Here is a 19,157-nt window from a genome sequence, read left to right as displayed (position 1 = left end):
ACTGCTCCTAATAATAAAAGCTGAAGAAAATAAATTATAAACAAATACTAACATTGTTTTATTATTATTATTATTAGTAGTAGTAATAGTAATGTAGTAATAGTAGTAGTAGTCATAATAGTAGTAGTAATAGTAATAGTAATGTATTAATAGTAGTAGTAGCAGTAGTAGTAATAGTAGTAGTAGTAATAATAGTAGTAAAAGTAGTAATGTAGTAATAGTAAAGTAGTAGTAATAATAGTAGTAGTAATGTAGTAGTAGTAATAATAGTAATAGTAATAGTAGTAATGTAGTAATAGTAAAGTAGTAGTAATAATAGTAGTAGTAATAATAGTAGTAGTAATGTAGTAGTAGTAATAATAGTAGTAGTAATAGTAGTAATGTAGTAATAGTAATAGTAATGCAGTCATAGTAGTCGTAGTAATAATAATAGTAGTAATAGTAGTAATGTAGTAATAATAGTAGTAGCTGTAGTAATAGTAATAATAGTAGTAATAGTGTAGTACTAGTAGCAGCAGTAGTAATAGTAGTAGTAGTAAAGTAGTAATAATAGTAGTAATAGTAGTAATAGTAATGAAGTAATAGTAATAGTAGTAGTAAAAGTAGTAATGTAGTAATAGTAAAGTAGTAGTAATAGTAGTAATGTAGTAGTAGTAATAGTAGTAATGTAGTAATAGTAGTAATAATAGTAGTAATAGTGTAGTACTAGTAGCAGCAGTAGTAATAGTAGTAGTAGTAAAGTAGTAATAATAGTAGTAATGTAGTAATAGTAGTATTAGTAATGTAGTAATGTAGTAATAATAGTAGTAGTAGTAATGTAGTAATAATAGTAATGTAGTAATAGTAGTAAAGTAGTAATAATAGTAGTAATGTAGTAATAGTAGTAGTAATAATAGTAGTAGTAATGTAGTAATAGGAGTAATAATAGTAGTAGTAGTAGTAATGTAGTAATAATAATAGTAGTAGTAATGTAGTAATAGTAGTAATATAGTAATAATAGTAGTAGTAGTAATGTAGTAATAGTAGTAATAATAGTAGTAGTAGTAATGTAGTAATAGTAATAATAGTAGTAGTAGTAGTAATGTAGTAATAGTAGTAATAATAGTAGTAGTAGTAGTAATGTAGTAATAGTAGTAATAATAGTAGTAGTAGTAATGTAGTAATAGTAGTAATAGTAGTAGTAGTAGTAATGTAGTAATAGTAGTAATATAGTAATAGTAGTAATGTAGTAATAGTAGTAATAATAGTAGTAGTAGTAGTAATGTAGTAATAGTAGTAATAGTAGTAGTAGTAGTAGTAATGTAGTAATAGTAGTAATATAGTAATAGTAGTAATGTAGTAATAATAATAGTAATAATAGTAATAGTAGTAATGTAGTAATAATAGTAATAATAATAGTAGTAGTAATGTAGTAATAATAGTAGTAGTAATGTAGTAATAATAATAGTAGTAGTAATGTAGTAATAGTAGTAATGTAGTAATGTAGTAATAATAGTAGTAGTAATGTAGTAATGTAGTAATAGTAGTAGTAATAGTAGTAATGTAGTAATAGTAGTAGTAATAGTAGTAATGTAGTAATGTAGTAATAATAGTAGTAGTAGTAATGTAGTAATAGTAGTAATAATAATAGTAGTAGTAATGTAGTAATAATAGTAGTAGTTGTAGTAATAGTAGTAATGTAGTAATAATAGTAGTAGTAGTAGTAATGTAGTAATAATAATAGTAGTAGTAGTAACGTAGTAATAATAGTAGTAGTAATAGTAGTAGTAGTAATGTAGTAATAGTAGTAATGTAGTAATAATAGTAGTAGTAATAGTAGTAACGTAGTAATAATAGTAGTAGTAATAGTAGTAGTAGTAATGTAGTAATAGTAGTAATAATAGTAGTAATAATGTAGTAATAATAATAGTAGTAGTAGTAGTAATGTAGTAATGTAGTAATAATAGTAATAGTAGTAATAGTAGTAATGTAGTAGTAGTAGTAGTAATAATAGTAGTAATGTAGTAATAGTAGTAATAATAGTAATAATAGTAGTAGTAGTAGTAGTAATGTAGTAATAGTAGTAGTAGTAACATAGTAATAATAGTAGTAGTAATAACAGTAGTAGTAATAATAGTAGTAGTAATAATAGTAGTAGTAATGTAATAATAATAGTAGTAGTAATAATAGTAGTAGTAGTAATGTAGTAATAATAGTAGTAGTAATGTAGTAATAGTAGTAGTAGTAATGTAGTAATAATAGTAGTAGTAATAGTAGTAGTAGTAGTAGTAATGTAGTAATAGTAGTAGTAGTAACATAGTAATAATAGTAGTAGTAATAATAGTAGTAGTAGTAATGTAGTAATAGTAGTAGTAGTAGTAGTAGTAATGTAGTAATAATAGTAGTAGTAATAGTAGTAGTAGTAGTAGTAATGTAGTAATAATAGTAGTAGTAGTAATGTAGTAATAGTAGTAGTAGTAACATAGTAATAATAGTAGTAGTAATAATAGTAGTAGTAGTAATGTAGTAATAGTAGTAGTAGTAGTAGTAGTAGTAGTAATGTAGTAATAATAGTAGTAGTAATAGTAGTAGTAGTAGTAGTAATGTAGTAATAATAGTAGTAGTAGTAGTAGTAATGTAGTAATAGTAGTAGTAGTAATAATAGTAGTAATAATGTAGTAAAAGTAGTAGTAGTATTTCTGCCATAGCATTCATTAATCATGAAAAAAAACCCACGTAAATAATGGTTTAGGTGTTATTACTGTTAAGGAAAGGATGAAGAAAAATGAAAGAGAAAAAAAAGAAGAAAAGAAGTGTAACACGCACGTGGCCGTTTACGTAAAATGAATTGAGCCTGTAAACTTTAATCATCAGAACAGACTTCATTCTTCATTCATAATCAATTTCTAAATAAAAGTTATTGGCCTTGTGTTTTAGGAAGCAGTGGACATCATGGCTCACTTAAAAAAGCATTTAGATAAAGTGTAGGTGTTAATTATTCAGTAATGAGAGAGAGTGTGTGTGTGTGTGTGTGTGTGTGTGAGAGAGAGAGAGAGAGAGAGAGAGAGAGAGAGAGACTGAGACACACCTGAGGTACTGCTCGTGTTAACTGCTTCATTCCACTGCTCAGCACTAGACACAGAGAAAGAGCGTTGATGCATTCCCTCTTTAGCCCCGCCCACAGAGACCACACCCAGTCCTGAGGCCACGCCTCCAGACTGCAGAGAGGTACTACTGTTGGAGTGAGAAGCGCCTGAGAGAGAGAGAGAATAATAAAATGTTACTAATTTACTGCATTTCATTTTATATAAAAACGATACACAGACAGCTCCATAATTATTGGCACCCCTGGTAAATATAGGTTAAAAAAAAGTTTATGATAAACTGTCTGTGGTTAATTAGTTTTATCTCGCACTGAAAATGTGTTTTGTTACATTTTTATTTTGGTCACATTTCTGAAGGACGTATTTGGGGACCATGATCGAGGGGCATTTTTGGAAGTGTTTTTTGGGGGGTATATTTAGGGAGGGTTTTTGGGTGGCATTTTTGGTCTGGTTTTTGGGGGCTGTGGGCATTTATTAGGGTATTTTCACCCCAATAAATCATTTTAAGGGGTATTTTTAGGTGGCAGTGGGGTGGGGGGGATTTTGGGAGCATGTACTGTGGTTGTTTTTTGTGATCATTCTGGAGGAATGTTTTTTGGAGGGGGTATCTGGGCATTTATTAGGGGAATTTTTGAGGTTGTCTTTTGGAGGCATTTATTGTGTGTGTGTGGGGGGGTAATTTTGGGGGGTGATTTTTGGTGGCAGCTATAAGGTTTTGTTTTGGGTGACTTTTGAATGGGTGACATTGCTGGGGGGGGGTGAGATTTCAGGGGCATTTTGTTGGTAGGCTTTTTTGGCTGACTATTATTTAGGGGCATTTTTTTTGAGGATATGTGGGCATTTATTAGAGATCTTGTTTGCGGAGTGTCATCCATTTATTTATGGGGGCATTTTATAGGGTGATTTTTGGCACTTGTATGTTTTTTTTTGGGAGTGCTATGGTGGGTGGGGGGGTGGTTGGGAGTTGTTAGGGGCATTTTTGGGAGCCTTTTTGCAGGTGTTTTGGGGGCAATTTTTGGTGGGTGCTTTTTGGAGCATTTTGCTGGCATTTTTCTGGGTGCTTTTCATGGGGTCGTTATTTGGGGGGTTATTTCTGACCCTATCTGCCTGATCTGTGCGCTGTTAAATATACATCAGTAATAAACAAGCTCGCTGTAGTCATCATGCACTGTGATTAATGATTGTACACTTTCCTCCCCTACAGATGCGCTACACGTCCTCTCCATTTGTCTCTCGGCTGCTCGTTCTCTGTGATGGGGTCTGCCACTTCTCCATGTTCATCTCTCTGCGCTACATGAGCAGTCGCCTCCTCCTCCGCTCTCTCCCTCCCTCCCATTCTCATTCCCCCTCTCGGTTTCTGCCACTAATTAGCCCTTAATTAACAAGATACACTCGGAACAGTAATTAGCTCTCCCCCCCACTCGCTGCCAGCCACATCCATCTACCCCAGCGGCATTCCTGCCTGCCTCCAATCAGAGGCGCCCGTCATTAGCGTCGAGGCCGGGGCGGGCACCGCATGGTGTCCTCTCCCTCCGCCCCTGCTGCTCCCAAAAAACACACGTTGGCCCTCTCAAACATTTCAGCAACACTTTAATGATTTTCCCTTTGGTTCGAGTCAAAATGACCCGTTTATAATTGTTTTTCACTACACAAGACTTCCCCAAAAAATGCTATTTGTGTTAAGGTTACTGGGGGGGGGGGTTGTGACTAAAACACATGCTGAGTCAAATACGTTAGAAAGAATCGTTTCATGATTTGGTTCGGTTCAAAATGAGGCATTGAGGCTGCGAGTACAAATCATTAGAGAACATTATTATTGAAATGCAAACTTTTTGGGGGTGTTTCCTAGGTGGTGTTTTGAGGGTCATTTTAAGGAGCATTTTTTTGTGTAGACTAATGTTCATGGGCATTTTTAGAGGTGTCTTTTAGATGGTGTAGTTGGAGGCATTTTAGGGGCAATTTTGTGGAGCTTTTTTTTGGGACTCAATATTAAGGGTATCTTTGGGGTTGTTTTTAGGTGGCATTTTTTGGGGGGAGATTTTTTTGGAGCAATTTTAAGGGTATTTTTGAAAGTTGTGTGTGTGTGTGTGGGGGGGGGGGTGTTGGGGGGCATTTTTAGAAAGTATTTTGGGAAGTATTTTTTGGGGAGCCATTTGTAGGAGTACTTCGGGGCTTTTCCCCTGGAAGTCATTCTTTGGAGACATTTTTGGAGGAGAATTCTTTGGTGCAATTTTGGTGGCATTTTTTGGGGCCCATTTTAGAGGCATTTCTGAAAGGGGGGGGGGTTGATGTTTTTGGGAATCCATTTTTTTTTTTTTTGGACTATTATGGGGGCATACTACATTTGTAGGTACCATCTTTTAGGGGATATAAAAATAAAATAAAAATTATATTATGGTAAGGTTCATTTTGACCGGACAATTACAAGGTGGCAAAAACGTTTCTAAAATAAATACATAAATAAATAAACACAATAGGTCCAAATTTTTTTCTTGGAGCACTGGAAGGATTCCTAAATTCTTGGCGACTTTACAATAAAGTTTTTTTTAAAGTGTATTACATTGCCACAAATTTTAAAAACAGGACAGGGTGGCCGTTAGCGCCATTAAACGGGTAAATAAACAAAAGAAACAGAAACATAAGAATGAGGAAAGAGACAATCCAAACTTTACAGCAGCCTTTGAACAGTCAGCGAGACTTTTATAATCTCTTACATCAGCGTTATAATCCAATTAAATTCCCCGAATTCATGTAGTACCTAATTAAACCTTGCTAATCTTCCATTTGTTGACATTCGAGGCTGATATCCGGAGTTCTAATATCATAAGATAAGCTGCTAATTCATATCGCCCCCCCACAAAGTGTCAAAATCACAGTGACTAGCTTATTCAAGAATTCGAGAATAACTATGCAGATGGTCCACAAAAATAGTCCTGTAGAACTATTTTTTTAAATAAAAAAAAAAAGCACGTTGTCGGCCATCTGTCTTGACGCACTTCGCAGTTAACTTCTCTGTTTTGTCTTTTGTTTCCCTTTCTCTGCCGCTCTCTCTTCCTGTTGCCTCCCTCCATCGCTCTAATTTAGCGAGCACGCTCCTCAGCGTGAGACAGGAGCTCTCTGCCGCTCCCTCCCTCCGAGAGACGCCCTTCCCCTACGGGCACGGCAAGATTAATATTCCTGCGCCCAACAAGATAATTACCGACACTAATTAGACATGATTATGCGAATTTGATACACTTATTACTCCCGCTAATGGCTACGACGCATTAGGCTAACAAGAGCCTGTGCTAGCTGAGGTTTGCTTAGCGCTAGCGCCGAGCGAGGAGACGCCTCGGCACAATCAGGAGCAATTCGTTAGTAATTGAAAGAATAGAGGGTATTCTTACGCCCGTCACTTTCGTAGACATGTAATCACATCCTTATTGTTGACGGGAACGTTTTATTACTTCTGTCATAATATTGCCCCTGACTGCTTCTTTGTGCATCTCTCGCCACGTGTTTAAGTCAGAAGGGACGGAATTAAATAAAGATGCGCAGCGATTATCACTCGGATAGATGCCTCTGCTGCTGGATGCCGCTGGTAATTACTACGTATTGTTTTTACTCCGAGTTCTGCTCCAAGGAAACGGATTCAGAGAAGGCTAGACACATGCTAACATGCTAGCAAACGTCATCTCTGAGAAACCTTCCACTGTCCGAAACCGAAGGCTGAAAAAATGAAAGAAAACAGTCTCAAAGATTTGCGCCGAGGAATGAAATTTGAAAGACGGACCCGAGCCTGAAATCTTGGAAATGGTTTCATTTCCAAACAAACAAACAAACAAACAGCAACAACTCTTGAACGTCAAACTTAAATGTATAACTTAGTCTAAAACAATTACAAACAAATATTTTGAATGTATGAATTAAAAAAAAACAACAACAACAAAAATAAACCTTGATAAAATTGTATTAAAAAAAAAAAGAAAAAACACAACACAATATTCGGTCAAAACAAAACAAACCAAAGCAAACAAGACAAAACAAAACAAACAAAAAAAAATTTGAATATTTTAAGTCTCGAAACAAAAGAAAAAACACCACCACCAACGAAAAACAACCTTGAAAAAACCTTTAAATTCTCATTAAAAAACAAAATAAACTTTGAATAATAGGAATAAAATGAAAATTTTGTATATTTTTTAAAAACTTGAATAATAAGCTCAGACTTGCTTAAAAAAAACAAAAAACAAGAACACTAACACCAGAGAAAGATCATCTTGATTGTGTGTGAAAGGAACGCTTCATATACTTGCACTAATCACCTACAATTAGACAATTACACGATTAGATGATTAGTGATTACTAGGGGGAGGGTGATGTGACAAAAAAGATCATATCACGATACTCAGAGTCATTCCTATGATGCACTACACGCATCACAATATTTTACGCTTGCTAACAAACTGATAGCAAAACAGAAGTGTTGTATTTTTTTTTTAAATACAAAACGTTTAAAAAGTTGTATTACATATAATTTATATATTTTTTGTTATGTGTATAAGTGTGAAAAATGTCATTTCGCAAAGTTAAAACAATCAGGTGCGTCTAGTTTTTAACTGTTTAAAAAAAAGTGTATCGCGACAATGTTTATGCGACGTTATTTTATCATTCTAATATAATACGCTATACCAACATTACACGACATACACACGTCACGCTCTAACAACACATCTTCAAGTGTTTTATTCCACTCGTACCACAGCAATTTGCCAACGTTTACAAGTTCTTTATTTATTAAAACAACAAAATGTACTTTTTTTTTTTAATTCTTTTTTTTTTTATATATAAGTTTCCGGTTACGTGTAACGCTGTGGAATGTCTCCGAAACAAGCCACTTATGTTAAATAAGCTATAAAAAGTCGTTCCTTCGCCTCTCTTTTTCTCTCTTGACGTTACTACGACAAAACAAACGAACAAAGAAAAAACGCAGCTTGTCACGCTACCGAGAAACCGCATACGAAATGAAAACCCCCTCTGTTCTGATGACTCTCCCATGCAGGAAAACCTAATATTGCAGCTTTTACCAAATGAATACATCGCAGACTCCTTTGATAAATGTTAAATAAACGTCTCTGACGGAACACGTCAATTAATCAACACCTTCACGAGCGCTTCTATGTACTAACATAAGACTCGATGCGTTTTTTTTGTTGCCCTCGGTACAAAACAAAACAAACAACGAATACATTACGTTGAGACTTGAAGCAAACTTTTCGGTCTGACGCACTATAGCTGCCACTTTACCAGCTTACATAATCGAAGCGATGACGATTCAAACTTTATATGAGATCAAGGCAAAAATTGCTGTTTATTTGCGGTCACAAATATGAGAAAATGACTTCTTTTTTTAATGCTGTGAAATAATGTATGCACTACTTTAACTTGTCAAAAAAGAGAGAGAGAGAGAGAGAACAAATAATTGACTAACCTCGCCTCATCTCCATCAGGAATTCAACAATCATCTCTAATTGTCAAATTTGATGCTAATGATTGATGAATTAAACATGCCTCTATCAATTAGTCCCTGGCGAACAATTCTGCATAAAAGGGGAGATAATGTAATTACAAGGAGAGAATAATCAGAGGAAAATACGGGGTAGAGCACTGTACTCGCACCCGCATCGCCACTTCAGACACACGCCGTCAGGGTTATTAGAACTCCAGAGATAACAGGCTGACACGCCGTAACCCCGGACACACGTCTGAGGCCAACACACACACACACCCATAAACACCACTGATCATGACCACTACTTTATAAAACTTGCCATTTCACTTTAATAGCTGTTTTATACATGGTTTGATATTTGAGCTGTAAAACATTTATACTGTTCTACCACCGCACAAAGTGCACTGTGTGAAATCTTTTATTCCTCTTAAACCAATGCGCTAATTATTACACCACGTCTATAGTTCCAATCCACCGTACAAGTCCCTGTCTAAGCTGTTACTATAGAAACGATAAGATATTCGAAGGATTACTCATTTGGTACCCCCCCCCCGAGTTCAGCAAGTGACACTCGGTCAAATCAACATGGCTGGTCAGGTGTCCACGAGCAAACTACGAACTTGTCTGGCTTGGCTGATTGAGTTGTGGAAAACAAAACAACAACAACAACAAAAGCACTGCAAAATGTTGTCAAGATTCACAAGAACAAAAAGACGTTCTATCTTGTAGAGGTGAGAATTTAGACGCGATTAGCGAACAGGACAGATTAGCGAGAGGAGGAGGCCATTTTTTCCCCCTCATTCCTCCTTGTTTCTGTGGCTTTTCAGATGGCTGATGAGGCGTGCGGTCACGGGGCCGCGGAGCCCTGACCCCTGAGAGCAACTGCTGCCATTATGTACAAGTGCGGAGGATAATGAGGCGTCCATGCTAATGCAGGAGAAAGGGGAAGGGTGGAGAAGAGACGGAGGGGACGACCGGGTCGGATTGTCGGTCTGTATGGTGTGCAGTGTGGCGTCAGGGATGCAGGCCGGAACGACGCGTGACGATGTTAAACAGCATCAGTAACACTTAGTGCTTGTAATCGTGACAAAATGTCCGCTCGGAAAGTAGTTCCGGCTGTTAATCAAGTCACAGGTTTGTACTTTTGTACGTTATCGGTTCAGGGACTTGTCTGGTTAACGTGTAGTAATAAAGAAATGGAGAACGAAAAAAAAAAAAAAACATCCTTTGATTTCTGGAAAATTCATGTAAGGAGTCTCCAGTGTCAGAGCTTTAAGGAGTTCGTGCTTGGCGGTTCCTCGTTAACACGACAAGCCGCGTTGATTTTTTTTCTTCACATTTTACACAACAATTACTACGACTAATTAACTTGAACCTTTTACAAATACGAATGACGGTTAAGAATTTTTCGCTCGTAGCGTCCGAAAGAAGGCGAGGAATGTGTGGGGGGGGGGGGGGGGGGAAGAGAAAAAAAAAGCGTAACTTTTTCCACTCAAACAACGTTAAACGTTTAAATCGGCGTCGTTACAGCGTGCCAACAACGCTAAAATTCAAACTTTTGACATTATTGCTTTGTTAAAACCACAAACTCTTACAGGACGTTAATGCTTGCGAAACAACGTGGACAGACGTCAGTGCAACGAATATTTCCTCATCGACACACAAAAAACGTCAAAGCACGTGTCAATCACGTCTTTACGAGCATCGTTACCGATCAGGAGCTTTGAAGCTGAGCACCGAGAAGGCACTCTCGCAAAAAAAAAAAAAAAAAAAAAAACAGAAGCAGTTCGAGACGGCGCTCTCAGCACTCAGGCACACGTCATCGATTAAGGCTGAATGACAGGACTATTATCGCTTCGCCATCACGTATCTGTCTGCGGCGACACAAGCGAGGCATCGTATTTAAAAACGGTTCCGGTGAGTACTTAGCAGAAAGATTAGGACGGGCCTGGTGTAGACAGACTCCTTTTTACTCCGTGGACACATGCGTTCATTCATTTAGCCTCCCGTCGTGTTCTTTCTCTATCTTTCAAACGCCTCCCTCCTAAAGCATCCCTAATGGTCTTCGGTTCTATGTGTGTGAGACAGAGAGAGAGAGAGAGAGAGACTGGGGGGGATGAATTACAGGCGAAAGGGAACAACAGCGCTCAGCTAGAGTGCCATGAATGAAAAATTACCCCTTTGTTCACTCGCATCAATTGCATGCCTAATGAAATCAAAATCAGATTGCATAATCAAGTGTAGGGCCCGGACTCGAGCGGAGAGCCACGGCGAGCCGCAGCCTTCTCTCCCCTTCTCTCGAGTGGAAATTAACACCAGCTCAGATGGAAGGGGGAAAAAAAAAAAAAGAAAAAAAAAAAAAAAAGGACACCAGTGCAAAGAAAAATAAAAGTCGGCGCATGAAGAGTTTAACACTAGAATTAGTGCTCGCGAAACTTAAATTTGTCGATTACTCACCTAACATTTATTCGAAGTCTGTAGTCTGAAAATACAGGAGTTACAGCGCCAACACTGGAGACTCCTTACAGTCTCCTCACAGAAAATTTCACCATATCAATGAGCGCTCTTAAACTCTACGTAGTGAGCATACACAGTGACTAGGAAGCCATTTTGAGGCCTAAACGGGAACAAATGCAGTATTTATCACGTATAAACGAGCTCAAGATGGCGCATTTTCACGTGACGTAAACATATCTAGTATATCGATAGATATCCGAAAAGAAAAACACACGACGTGATTTCGAAACGTTTGCGATAAAATCTCGCGTTTTTCTTTGCTCCAGGATTTTGCGACGTTGCGACCGTAGAAATTTATGCGAAATCAAGCAAACGCTGCAGTATTCGGAGGAGGGTGCGTTTTTTTTTTCCTTTTCAAAACGACCGCAGATTTGGACGCATTCGGTCTAAGCCCTCTCCAATGGACGCGAGTACAGGTAAAATGTCTCGTTTAACAACAAACGATTTCGTGCGATCATGATGTTACCGGTTCAAGTTGTTTTCAGCACCCAAAAAAATCAAATAAAAAACGCCACAAGTTGATGCATCGAAAAAAATATACACCGTAAAAATCTAGCATTTTTGGTCACAACAATCACGACACACCGCGAAATCCCGTACGGACTGTTAAAATAAATAAATAAATAAATTCCCCGGATTCCCTTGGACTACAATGGCGCTTTACAAATCGTTACAAAGCCGCCCCGTCTGGCGTTTAATCATTAGTCATCCCTCCAAAACCTCAGCCTTTTCCTGGACCCACTTTTCAGACTAATTAAGCCAGGACTCAGGATTTTTTGGCCTCCATCCAGAGGTGCTGAAATTCCCAGAAGCCCTCGGAGCGCCGACACTAATGCCATGAAAGCAATTAGCCTGGACGATGCCACCGAGAACCCGTAGCAGACCGTGGATCCCCGACAGAACAGACCGTCTAATTTTTTATTAATTACCTTTAATGTAAACCCCCTAAATCCAATTACACCTTTCCCCTCACCTCGTCTCAGGGGAACTCCCACGAGGGAATACGGAACAAACGTCTTTATTTCTGCTTGGCTAGTGAAACGACGAGACCCGGGCCGCCGTGCCTCAACCGGATCCCAGCATTTCCAAAAGATTTTAAGCACCATAACTAGAAGAATGTGTTGTTTTCCCCCACACAGTAGAATAACGAAATAAAATCCCTTAACAAATAAGAATGTGTATTAACCAAGGAATAAAACATTCCATGTTGCATCAGTCTAGGTAAATGCGATGAGTTCCAGTTACAGTGTGGAAGCGTTTTGTTCCTTGATACCATTGAAATGTTGTGGAACTGGAGACTCCTTCTAGAAGTTGTTAAATAAGCGTCGCCATACAGAAAGCTTCACTATATCAACAATCATGTGTTTGGGTTTGTTTGGTTTTCAAAAAAAATCTTTTTCGAATTATTTTCCCCATAAACATTGTTTTGAGTCATTGCAAGAAAAAAAAGTGGGCGTGTCTCAATAGCCGACATTGCTCACAAGAAAATCGTAGCAGGTGAATGTAATATTACCACAAAAACCGTTACCATATGAATATCGATGAATGAGAAGGCTAATTTTTTTCCTGGTGTGGCACTACCTAATAATTAGCAGCTCCTCCATTTTTTACAGATCAGAGTCCCGCCCCCTCGTTTTCTATTGGCTCACAAAACCGAAGAATGTAAATTCACAGGTCAAAGTTTATCTAGAAGCGAATGCGCGTCTTTCACGTCCTTCCCCTTCAGTGAATTAGCTTCTCTCTTTTTTTTTTTTTAACTCTGAGAATTTGTCTCATGTTTGGTCTGATTGCTGTTTGTGAACCGTAAATAATGGCACCTCGGCCGTTAATGGATGCAATTGGCTACGTCCAAAGTAATCTAGCAGACACTGCTGAGAAAGAGAAACATTTTTTCGCTCTGGTCATTTCAATAACAATAACAAATGGACATACCGTATACCAATTACCATTTCAAGTTAAAACAGTATTCTTTATTAGCTTCTTAAGCTTGGACATCCTATGACTGACTTATTATTACCAATGGCTTCATAGTTCTGGAAAGTTCTGGAAAGAGTTATCCCATGGTCAAATGTTAGAGCTTCTGTCCACCAGTTAAAATGATATTAACACTTTATGATGAATTTGGGGGAAATGGAGGAGGGAAAGGGGAGTTAAAAAAAAAAAAAACATATCCTGTATTCAGTCGTGTATAAAAAGCTGTATACACTCACCTGTGGCTCCGATGCCCAGCTGGAGCGTGCTCCTGTCCTTGGTTAAACCGTTGCTTTTGGGGCTAGCAGTCGGCGCTACCGTAGCCACCGCCCGAGGCGGCCGTTTCCCCGGCACTTTGACCGTCGTCCGGAGCAAATCGATCTCTTTCCCATGAACGTTCTGCATGTAATCCTTTTTTTTTAAAAAAAAAAAGAAACAAAGCAATCAGTTTGAAAAGCTTACAGATCGGGTTGGGGAGTTGAGAAAAAAAATTGAGCAGTTAGGTCACAAGCAAGTAGCGCTCACGATCGCTTTTTAAATATCCCACTTCCGCCAAAAAAGACACACAATTAACTTCACCTGTGTGTCTGCTTCGGCAGATTAGCAGAATTAGCCCTAACGATCGCAAATAGGCTCATTCTCATTTAAATCTGGCCATTCCATTTGGATGGGGTGTTTGCACCAACTCAAATGGGCTAAGCCAAGGTGAAAATCACCCTGATCAGCAGAAAAGAGGAAGAAAAAAAAAAACCCACCAACACAACAACAAAACAAAGCGTGCCGAGATGCCGGCCCCTGAAAAGCCTCCCGCCAACTCCGTTGCGTTTTTACTGCGCACCATAAAGCACTAATTTCTTCAAAAGCCTCGCTGCTAATTACCCAGTGAGCGCTCTCATTTCACTTTATTGCAGGAATTAACAGCCAGTTCGAGGCGCAGAAAGCTATTAAGATGTGTGATTAAGCCATATTCAATTAGTTTCTGCAAACAATTTAATTGATGTAGCAGACAGAATTAACAGAAGGGGATTGTGGGACGGCTCTGCTGGCTGCAATGCAAAATTAAACAGTTTCTCTCTCTCTCTCTCGCTCGCTCCGCACCCACACCGCAGTTAAATGGTGTGAGTAACTCATGGAACTTGCGTGGAAGCACGAGCCACAGGTGTCCAGACGCTAATAGCTTCCACACGAAGTAATGATGCTCGAGCTGAAAGCCGCCCGTCGTGTACAGTACATCACCCAAGCGCACGATCGCGACGGATTCAGGACATAGTCGTCTCGTTTTCCCTCCCATGTTCTAAAACCTAAATGATATGACTTCATGACAGTTCATTAACAATGGGATTAGAACACTGATTCTCAGGTATACGATTTAAAACACCGGCACCTGAAGGAAATGATAAACAAATCGTTACGTTCGGTCACTTTTTCAGCCCCGTCTTATAAGCGTTACAATTTCTGCTGCTGTCAATATGAAATATTACACTGTTTCTAGTTCTACCGTTTAAAATATATAATATATAATAAACAGTTAAGACGTTGGACTTCTGATCGGAAGATCGTGAGTTCGAATCCCAGCACTGCCAAGCTGCCACTGCTGGGCCCTTGGGCAAGGCCCTTAACCCTCAACTTCTCAGCTGTATAAATGAGATAAATGGACGTCGCTCAGGATAAGGGCATCTGCCAAATACTGTAAAATGTAAACAATAATAATTATAATAACAATAATAATAAGTGCTGCATCAAGTGCTATTTTATATACACTGGCAGCTAATCAAAGTGGGTGGAATGCGTATTGTTAAATTGACCAATTTGTATTGATTAATGTAATCATCACTATTAGAATCCTTTCAGACTAGTATTAGATGTTAAGTGATTACTTGTTTCATATGTTTAACATATTACAAATATTTAACTGTATTGTTTGTAGTTTCGCTTTTACGCGACATTGTATTGTTTGTTTTATTCGACATTGAATTCGTCTTCTTCTTCTTCCTCTTCTTATTATTATTATGTGGGTTATCGGATACAGTATTACTAACGCTGTGGTTCCAGTCAGTATTTTTTTTCCCCCCTGAGGTTTCTGGTTTAAGGAAACGTACTTAAAAACCCCTTCCGATCCCGAGAGCTCCACGTAAGAGAAACCGGGCGACGTCGGAGGTGTGGACCGCGCTTACGGCTTTCTAACATCCCAGAAACTCAACTTCGGCATGCGAGCGGAGTACGAATACGCAAACTTTCCCTACGGAAATACTGACGCTACTTTCGAACTTAAGATTAAAGTCGACTTTAGGTCGCTACATCTAGTTTTCAATTTTCTGCAAGGAGACATTTGTTTATGGAAGGAGTCTCCAGTTTCAGTCAGTTTCCCCAAGTCTTTGCACTTTTCCTGTTTCTCGATAACATGAAAAATACTCGATACTTTTTTTGGTCGTATTAACTTCGAAAGAGGCTGGTGAAGGGACAAATCTTTACAACTCTTTATAATACGATGTTTGCATTACTTGTGCCAATTGTTGAGTGAGTATTGGCTTGGCTTGCATTTACGACATGATTTTAGTATAGAATTTTCCAGAAAACTGATATGCAATCATAGCCAAGTTTGTACTCGTGCCAAAAAATATATATATATAAGCTTCCCAAATAATATTGTATGTATGTGTGTGTGTGTATATATATATAATATATATATATATATATATATATATATATATATATATATATATATATATATATATGTATGTATATATAAGCAGGCGTTCTGTTTGGTTTTATATCCAACATATCCACAATCATGCATGAATGTTTCTTTCTAGACAGGAAGTGATTGTCACTCACGTGTAAGCTGGGATGATAAGTGAGGACGCCGTTGTCGCACAACGTCACGTACTTCTTTTTCCACTCTTTATTCAGTGATTTTCCGCTCCTCTTTAGCAGAATGCCCTGCGACACACGGACGACAGGACTGAGCGTAACTTCACCAAATGATCTTTTAATTCAGCAATAAACACACACATCAAGGGTTTGGTGTTAAATAAAAGTCATACATGTGTAATTTTGAGAATTTCTTGGGAGAAAAAAAAAACAAAAAACCCTGATATACATGATCAATCTCACAGGCAACGAGTGATATTTTGAGCGGAAACATATAGGGATGGTGTATAGGTTTATAAAGAGTGGATTCAAAATTACTGGCACCCCCCCCACTCCCAGCGCCAAGAGTCACATTCGCTAGTATGCGCCACAAAAGCTTCCACAATTGAGAACAATTTAATACCAGATACTGACAGGAAATAACAAAAAACGTACATGTACATATTCCTTATTAGAGACAGCGAGAGAGAGAGAGAGAGAGAGAGAGAGAGAGAGAGAGGGAGGGGTATATGTGAGATTCAGCATTACTGCAGAGGAAATTAAATAAGACTATTTATTTCCGATATGCCTCTTGAATCTGATAATAAGTATCAGGATAAAAAGATGATTATTTGGCCTCTTCAGGATTTTATTTGTTCAAGAAAATGACATATTAATTACTAATTAAGTTGACTCTGGTACATGATTTCAAAAACCAGCTAGACACGATTTTTTTTTTTTCTAAACTCTTTTATTTGTTCAATTGGAATTGTTTTTTTGTTTTTTTTTATGCTCGAATCTATTTGAATTTTCTTTCCTGCAGCATTTTAAAGATTTCTTCTGTCTGAATCCCCCCCCCTCCCCTTCGACCTCTTTCAAATGTTTTTACGATTTATTCTATTTAAATAGTTTTCTTTCAAACTCTAGCCTACTTGTGTTTTTCCGTTGTTTGTTTGCTTTTCCGAACTTCTATTTGATGATTTATTCTATTCAAGTTGTTTTCATTCAATCTCTACTCTTTTTTTGTAATGATTTCTTATGCATTATTTTTATTCGTTTTAAATGTTGTAATGATTTCGTGTCGTGTTATGTTTTTTCAAGCTGAAGAATGATTTCTTCTATTTATATTTCCTTCTTTCGTGATCAGACTTGATTGATGATTTCTTCAAATTTCAAATGAATTATTCTGTTATAGTTTCTTCCTAATTCATTTTTAATGATTTCTTCTTCTTAATTTTTGTGTTTCAAACCATTTCTTGTGAATTAAAAAAAAAAAAAAGTATTATTTCTTCAGTTCTTGATCATTATTCTTATTCTTAGCCGCACCATTTACTATACCTCGACCGCTCCTCTCACTCATGCACATATCAATCCCCCGAGCTCAATCCGAAAGGAAGGCTAAATCCTATTTGTGTCGAGTCCCCATCTGTATGCATGAGCCTGCTGTGGTGGCGCTGAACTCGAGCAGACCTTTGCGAGCTCAGGATTAGACCGTGTGATCCGAGCTTCTTCAAAGCCCCTGGATTGTTCCCCTTATCTCCCCCTCGGTTCAGCAGGACAAATAAAGCAAGGCCGCGAGCCTGAGGGGGCCAAACACGAGCGTGAGGGGGGTCTGAGGGCTAATCAGGGGGATTAGGGCAGATTTCATGTGCTGTTTAACACTTCAAGTGAGAGCTCTGGGCCCGTGTGTGTGTGTGTGCAGCTTAGCTGTATTAACAGGCTAGGAAGGGGGTCGAGTCACAGGAACTGCTCATTAGGAGTCGACCTGGGGTCAACTGGGCATTAGGGTGTTTATCACACAATCACACCTAATCCTCACATCACACACTTCCACTGATCTCTCCATTCTTCTCCTGACCTCCCTACACATTTAATGCTAAATAACAGACATTCGGAATAATATAACAGTCACGGCTACATCGGCTTTCTCTGGCAGTACTTCAGCCACAGTCTGCTAATGTCAAGAATGGATTAACATTTCAAATTTTTGGTTTTTGGCACATTTTGCAGGAGCAGTGTAGTAAAAACGCATAAACGATTAGAGAAAAGGGTTCGAGGCGATTTGGAAACTGAATTAAAAGACCGTGCTGTATTTTATTTCATGCGATCGATAAATACATCGATATTGTGATAAAATGATGTTTTCCAAGAGTATGATGTGTGTATGTAGCACCAATGTAGAACATTTTACACTGACTGCTTAATGGAAATACCACTCCGTTACATTAAAATCCCCCCAAAAAATATTTAGCCCCGCCCCTTCCACTATGAACAGTGAAATGTGTCCTCACTTCTTTTTTTTTTTTTAATAATTTTTTTGATTCGTGGTAGCTCTAGTATGTCATCCAGTTTCAGTACACAACTATCTATAATAAAATATTATATATATATGTATATCTATATATATATATATCTATATATATATATATATCTATATATATATATATATATATATATACATATAAAAGCTTTAATTCTAATAATAAAATAAATAAATAAAAGTCTCTCTAATACTTTAGTTACAATTTGTTCATCGATGTGTGAAAAGTGAAAAACAGCACGACAGACTGAGGTGAGAACCTGTCGCAGATGAATTTTTATGAAGTAATATTAGAAGATAGAGTGATGTAATGATTTTATATTATGTGAAAACTATGGCACACTGCCTAATTTCTGCATTTGGACCCGGTGGAAAGCTGCTGAGGAAGATTAATGACGTTAATGACACATCTGTAGACTGTCTGTTGTGTTTTTGTCATGGAAAAGTCGGGCAGGTTGGTTCATGACGGGAACGTCAATCAAACAAACTTTGTTCCATAAAACAAAGTTTATATAACAATAAAACAAAAATAATACATCAAACCCCCCGAAAAAACAAACCCAAAAGTATAAAATCACCCCAAAACAAACAAAAACCTAAACTATAAAATGAACAAAACAAAACTGATTAAAAAAAAAAAACAAAGCCAAAAAAACAAAACAATTAAACAAAATTCAACAAAAAATTAACTACCAGAAATACAAATAGAAACACAAACCCCCCAACCCAAAACAAACAACAAAACACCAAAATATAACCACCAAAATCAAAACACCCCAAAAAGACAAAACAGAAAATAATAAAAACAAAAAAACAAAATGCCCCGCCCACCCCACCCCCTCAAAAAAACCCCTAATAAAAACAAAACAAACCCAAAAACAATATGTGCACATTATTGCTCACTGTTTTAAAACGCTATCTGTCG

At 37.4% G+C, this 19,157-nt stretch overlaps 1 protein-coding gene across 2 annotated transcripts in view; it reads right to left on the bottom strand.

Moving 5' to 3' along the window:
• Positions 1-19,157, bottom strand: part of agap3 (ArfGAP with GTPase domain, ankyrin repeat and PH domain 3) — an 84,217-nt gene that overhangs the window by 29,352 nt on the left and 35,708 nt on the right. For both annotated transcript variants that reach the window (XM_053612393.1, XM_053612306.1), the window contains exons 10-12: positions 15,898-16,002; positions 13,302-13,473; positions 3,068-3,232 (exon numbers count right to left, since the gene is read on the bottom strand). In XM_053612393.1, coding sequence (XP_053468368.1) covers positions 3,068-3,232; positions 13,302-13,473; positions 15,898-16,002 — 442 coding nt within the window. The remainder of the gene's footprint in view (positions 1-3,067; positions 3,233-13,301; positions 13,474-15,897; positions 16,003-19,157) is intronic.

Source organism: Ictalurus furcatus, chromosome 1 (genome assembly GCF_023375685.1).
Source record: "Ictalurus furcatus strain D&B chromosome 1, Billie_1.0, whole genome shotgun sequence".
Taxonomy (NCBI): domain Eukaryota; kingdom Metazoa; phylum Chordata; class Actinopteri; order Siluriformes; family Ictaluridae; genus Ictalurus; species Ictalurus furcatus.
This window is presented reverse-complemented; position numbering and strand designations above follow the sequence as displayed.